The 6,670-nt window shown below is 36.1% G+C and overlaps 1 protein-coding gene across 1 annotated transcript; it reads left to right on the top strand.

Annotated features, from left to right (window-relative positions):
• On the top strand, positions 2,557-3,312 carry LOC109330811 (uncharacterized mitochondrial protein AtMg00810-like). The gene is made up of 2 exons (XM_019565087.1): positions 2,557-2,815; positions 2,915-3,312. Exons 1-2 carry the CDS (start codon positions 2,557-2,559, stop codon positions 3,310-3,312), a joined length of 657 nt encoding a protein of 218 aa, XP_019420632.1.

Genomic DNA, 6,670 nt, shown 5'->3' on the forward strand with positions numbered 1-6,670 from the left:
CATGAACAAGGCATTTTCACTACTCATACAGCAAGAAGGACAACTGGTTGGTGAAAATCCACAAAGCTCCAAGGTTCTTTATAATTCAGCTAATAATAGGCAACAACCCAACCAAGATGATCAAAGACAGAATTGGAGGCTAAGAACTAGCAACACCAGAGGGGGAACTACACAAGGCAGGGGCAGAAGCAACACAATAAGTTTTAATCCTGGCAGAACTAATGCAGTTAAATTTTGCACATATTGTGGCAAGGAAAGGCACACAATAGAAACATGCTACTTTAAGCATGGCTTCCCCCCCGAATTACCAACAAGAAAATCCAAGACAAACTAATATTGCTATCAATGATGCAACTCAAATTGACAATAAAGAGCCTATGGAGCAACAAATGGCATAAGGCAACACAACAGAGTTTAATTTTGGTGCTAGAGTATGCTCAATTATCATCATTGTTGTACAATATAGGACCAATCATGGATGATCACAACATAAATCAATTGAGCATGGACCCAATGCCAGCAGCTGATCCTCAGGACATCTCTAAGGGTCATGATACCACAGGTAACTCTTCCTTATGGATACTTGACACAGGGGCCACAGATCATGTGTGCCCTGACTTAGGTAAATTTAACATTTATCATTCAATCAAGCCTATTATCATAAATATGCCAAACGGCTCAACCACATTGGCAAGGCTATCTGGTTCTGTGACTATTTCAGAATCCTTGACACTGCATAATGTGCTATATGTGCCTAATTTCAAGTTTAATTTGATATTTGTTCATAAAATAGCTAGTACTATGCATTATGCTCTAACCTTCGATGGCTTGAAATGCTCCATCCAGGATATGACTACTTGGAAGATGATTGGACATGCTGAAGTTAGAAATGGCTTATATGTTCTTAGAAGGAATTTTCATAATGTTACTAACATAGAACACAATGTAAATGCCTTACATATTAATTCTGAATTTGACCTATGGCACTATAGATTGGGCCATCTATCAACTAGTGTTTTAAACTCTATATGCAAGCAATACTCTTTTGTTCACTTTAACCCTGCAATAGCTTGTGATTCTTGTCATTTTGGAAAACAATCTAGATTAGCATTTCAAGATAGCATGCATAAGAGCCTTAACCTTTTTGACTTAGTCCATATGGACATATGGGGGGCCTTAGCTATCCCATCCATATGTGGACATAAGTATTTCCTCATTGTTGTTAAGGATTACTCTAGACATACTTGGCTCTTCCTAATGAGAACCAAAGCAGAGGCCATAAAATTAGTTTAAGAGTTTGTGACAATGGTCCAAACTCAACATGCCTCAATTCTTTAAAGATTTTGGCATATTACACCAAACCTCATGCGTAGAAACTCCACAACAAAACTCTGTTGTGGAAAGAAAACATAGGCACCTCCTCAATGTGACTAGGACTTTGCTTTTTCATTCACACTTACCTAGGACTTTTTGGTCTTATGCTGTCCAACATGCCACCTATCTCATAAATAGGTTACCTACTGCTGTGTTACAAGAAAGGACACCATATGAGTACCTTCACCAAAAGAGACCTGACCTACTTGAGACTAGAGTGTTTGGTTGCCAATGTTATGCCTCTACCCTTGTTAACCACATGACTAAGCTAGACCCTTGTGCCAGGAAGTGCATATTCCTTGGCCACAAGACTAGTACAAAAGGGTACTTATTATTTGACTTAAACAACAGAGAAATTTTCCTTTCCAGGAATGTTGTTTTCTATGAGAAGCTATTTCCTTATAAAACCAATGAGTCATATGACTCTCTAACCAATGAGGGTACTGAGAATGAGTCAGGCTTCCTTGACCTTGTTCCCCAACCTACCACTGGCCTACTTGACAATGTTGGAGATCGCACATATGAGACACATATTGAGAGTGCACCCTTAGCCAATCCTACTAATAATCAAGCCATAAACTCTCACCACACTCAGGGGTAGAGAAAGTCAGAACGCATTAGACATCCACCCAACTATCTACAAGACTTCTATTGTAATATGATGAATACAAATGGCACTAAGATCTAATATCTAATTTCTTATGTTCTCTCATACCAGTCCATATCCACTGACCACCTTAGCCACTTAATATCTATCACCACTACCATAGAACATAAACATTACAACCAAGCCATCAAATCTAGCCATTGGATTGAGGCAATGCAAAATGAACTGAATGCCCTCGAGTTAAACAAAACTTGGAATGTTGTTAACTTACCTCCCAACAAGCAAGTCATAGGGTGCAAATAGGTCTATAAAGTGAAACATAAGTCAGATGGTTCCATAGAAAGATACAAGGCCAGGTTAGTGGCAAAAGGCTTCAACCAAACAGATGGGATATATTTTTTGACACATTTGCTCCTGTTGTGAAACTCACAACAGTGAGGTTACTCCTTGCTATAGCCTCTTCTCAAAATTGGTTCATTCATCAACTTGATGTGAACAATGCTTTCCTCCATTGGGACCTCAATGAAGAAGTATACATGACCATACCCCAATGAGTGATATGCACCAAACCAAACATGGTCTACAAACTACACAAATCTCTTTATGACCTTAAACAATCTGGGAGGCAATGGTTCACTAAACTTACTCAGTATCTCACATCCTTAGGCTATATCCAATCTCACCATGATCATTCCTTGTTCACTAAGAAGCAAGGATCACACTTCACAGCCCTGCTCATCTATGTGTATGACTTGGTTTTAGCTGGCAATGACAACATCGAAATCCAACATGTCAAACATACCTTAGATCAACAATTTAAGATCAAGGACTTTGGCATTCTAAAATACTTCTTAGGCATAGAAGTTGCCAGAACTAAGAAGGGGATACCTATTTCATAAAGAAAATATGCTCTAAATATCCTATATGACACAGGTTTTCTAGCCTCTAAGCCTGCACCTACTCCAATAGTCAAAACTACTAAGTTACACAATGATGACAACTTGCCTTATGACAATCCTGCATCATACAGAAGATTAGTAGGCGGGTTATTATATCTTACTAATACTAGACCTGATATAAGTTTTGCTATTCAACAACTAAGTCAATTTATGGCTCAACCAACTGTTGTTCACTTTAGAGCCTTAACCAGGATTCTCAGATATGTCAAAGCCAATCCAGAACAGGGAATGCTTTATCCTAACTCATCCAGTTTACAACTCAAAGCTTTCAGTGACTCAGATTGGGCATCTTGTATGGATTCAATGAAGTCTATTAGTGGATGTTGTGTCTTCCTAGAAGACTCATTGGTGTCTTGGAAATCAAAGAAGTAGAACACAGTTGCACGATCCTCCTCTGAAGCAGAATACAGGGCACTTGCATCATCTTCATGCGAAATTCAATGGCTTACGTACCTCCTCTGCAACTTCCAGGTTCCCTTCATTAAACCAGCTTTGCTATACTGTGACAATGACTCTGCTAGATACATTGCAGCCAACTCAGTCTTCAATGAAAGAACAAAGCATATAGACATAGACTGCCATGTTGTAAGGGAAAGACTGCAAGCCAACCAATTTCATCTTCTTCCAATCTCTACCACTGAACAAACTGCCGATATTCTAACAAAGCCTCTTGATCCATCTCCTTTCCATTACCTACTTGCCAAGATTAGAGTATTTAACATATTTTCTCTAGCTTGTGGGGGGGGGGGTATTGAATATACAACACAACAACCTCAACACACCTAAGTCCATACAACCCAACATAGAGAATAACAAACATACAGGGCAAGATCAGGTTGTCATCATTCAACCTCAAGTCACCAAGGTCACCAAGCAAGCCCATGTAGCCCAAGCTATCTCGGTTCAACAGCCTCAGCTTGATTTCTTAGAATGCAAGCTAACTAATTCTAGTAGTTAGTTAGTTATAGTTAGTTATTTTCCTTCCTCTCAGTTTTTCAGTTATTCAGTTAGTTAGTTTTAGTTGTGTTTTTCTTTCCCTTTTCTTGCACTTGCTCTAGTATATAAGAGAGGTGTCATGTTCATAAAGCAATAAGAAAAGTGAAGCATATAGTAGAAAGATAAGTCCAATACATAAATAAAGTCATGAGGAATTTTTCATTGATGCCTAAAATTCTACAATAATACAACCAATGCAATAAGGTCTCACAAGAGGTACAACTAATGACTAAACTACTATCATGAAATATAATAGACACGCTAGAAAGTTTATATCATATCATCTCAAAATAAATATGAACTTAAAAGGAGGAGCCACTTTAAGAGATAATAACACATTCAGAATTTGGATCCTCTCAGACAACTGACAACTGCATTTATGAAAGAGTTCCCAAAATATCGTTTCATTCCATGATTTTTTTTAAATATTATTGTCCCTTTTTGGGAGTTTTTAATTATTTCCTTACATTTATTGACTTTATAAGTAGCTAACTCTCTCAACTAGGGTCAGGATGAGTCTTGAATATTTGTTATGGGTATGGTGAGTGTCCAACCGTGCAGCAAAGGAGAGTTCATGGAACTCCAGGCCCAATCTACAACTCGGATCAAGACCACATTCAGATAAGAAGGTCAAGCTATTTCTGAACTTGGATAGAAAAAATGATCCAAAATTTTCACTAATATAGATAATATCTATCACATCTCATAATAGCTAACATAATAAAACATATATACTTCATGAAACATGCTCCATTATCCATATAATATACAAAGTGTATACAACGCAAATGCATCTAACAAGTCCAAGTTAATATGGTGATACTATAATTATTTGAGCTAAACACATAGCACTAGCATGTTTGTCTAAGATATAATGACATATCATTGTTCCTTGGCCTTATCATGTTGAACACTATTTATTTAGCTTCAACATTAGGCTTCAGCTTTTGCTTGCCCCTTATAATGATCAAGAACAACATTCTATATAGAACAATCATTCCAAACATGATAACAAGATCAACCCACTTAGGTAGAATAACCCATTTCCACGTGCCACATATTTGTCAATATTATAATCCAAAAGAGGGTATGAAGATAAAGGAAAATGAGTTTGTTTTAATTTGGTGAAACTATACGTCGAAGCTACATTAGTTACATGTATAAAAATATCATGTTCTGCTATGCTGGTGATAATCTATTTGGGATAATGAATCCTAGACTTTTTCATTCTGTATTTATGGAATTGGAATATATATGCATGGTGTACAAGAAGATGGGAAGATTTAAACAACAATCGCTTCTTTCAGCAAGGACTTGCATTTTTTTTCCTTGGTATTTGAGTCTCTCCTTCAGTTTCGAGTGCTAAAAATTAAAGGAGCATACCTAGACAGTATAAAACAATGTAAAACATTCATTCCAAGTTTCTAACTCAAACAAATCCTTAAGATACTCATAAAGGCAAAATCACAAAAAGGAACAATGTTGGCCAACTAAAAAAATATAATGATAGTGCCATGCATGTGAAGAGGGAACATCATTTCTACTGCTTTTAGATGATGCAGCTGTTTTGTTTTTATTTTGTTATGAACTTATCACCAAATTAGTAATGTGTTGAACAAAGCTGCAACCAGAATTTCACATGATGTCAGCTGGAGAAAGTATATTCTTATTTCATTGAGTTATTGTTCTGAATGAACTTTTTGGAATGATTCTCCTCCTTCCATCCCTCACCCTTGAGACAAAGCTTTTTTCTGTTGTCTGCTTATTTTAACTCTATTTAGCTCTTTAAAACTTTAAGGCATAAGTAATTAAGCTTTTGCAAGATTAAAGTGATATTAAAGAAAATGTGATCATTTTTGGGTATAGCCTAGTATATAAATTTTGCAGGTGCACAACAATTTTGACAATGTTAAATAAATTTTGCATTTATTTGTTTGTTTAATAGTTGAAGGTATGATGATACTACTTTATGTGGTAAGCAATTTTTTTATAAGATGTGCTAAGCATTTGTTTGCACAAAAATGAATCCTTACGTAATTAGTTGTTGTAAATGGATCATGTGTTAATACTGAATTATATATGTATAGCAATATGTGTGAACATTCTTCATTGTTGAACATGAACTGATTTATTTTAACTAAGTAGACAAGAATTGAGCATGGAAAGCACACACCAGTTTGGTAGAGAAATATGATTTAGCTCAATGGACAGCTTCTTCTATGTTAATCATATAGTACTAACAATCTTACCAAATATGGAATCCCAATTTATTACGTTCAGATTAAATTACAAACTAACACCATTCAAAAATTGTTTGGTTATGCCATGAACCATTATAATGAGATGCGTGCCTAGGAACTTTGAATGGGTAACAGAAGCTAAACCTATGAAAATAAAGGATATTGAAACTCCTGCAAATAGAGGCCAGTTTAATGCCCCTGGAAGAGATTGGATGAAGTCTTGGGCAATTACAGGATCCAATCATTTCTCGATACTTTGATGTTTTTACGAGGAAAAGATCTCTATTTGCCTTAAATAGGATTTCAAGTTACTTATTACCCTTTGCCTAAAACAGTCACAGGTTTTTTTCCCTCTGTAGGGATAGGTTGATGCTTACTTGTATATTTTTTATCATTTTTCCTTCAAGGTGTTTGTTAGTAAGTGTATAAGGTAAGGATTTGCAAAATTGTCAAACTTCCCTAATTTTCTTGAACTTTTGGATTTTTAGATTGCT

Source organism: Lupinus angustifolius, chromosome LG17 (genome assembly GCF_001865875.1).
Source record: "Lupinus angustifolius cultivar Tanjil chromosome LG17, LupAngTanjil_v1.0, whole genome shotgun sequence".
Lineage (NCBI taxonomy): Eukaryota > Viridiplantae > Streptophyta > Magnoliopsida > Fabales > Fabaceae > Lupinus > Lupinus angustifolius.

What these genes read in the sequence shown, in the direction of transcription:
- LOC109330811 (XM_019565087.1), top strand. Translation starts at nt 2,557, where the DNA reads ATGGTCTACAAACTACACAAATCTCTTTATGACCTTAAACAATCTGGG. An exon ending in ATTTAAGATCAAGGACTTTG is followed by an intron (nt 2,816 to 2,914) that starts GCATTCTAAAAT and finishes TATATGACACAG; the next exon opens with GTTTTCTAGCCTCTAAGCCT.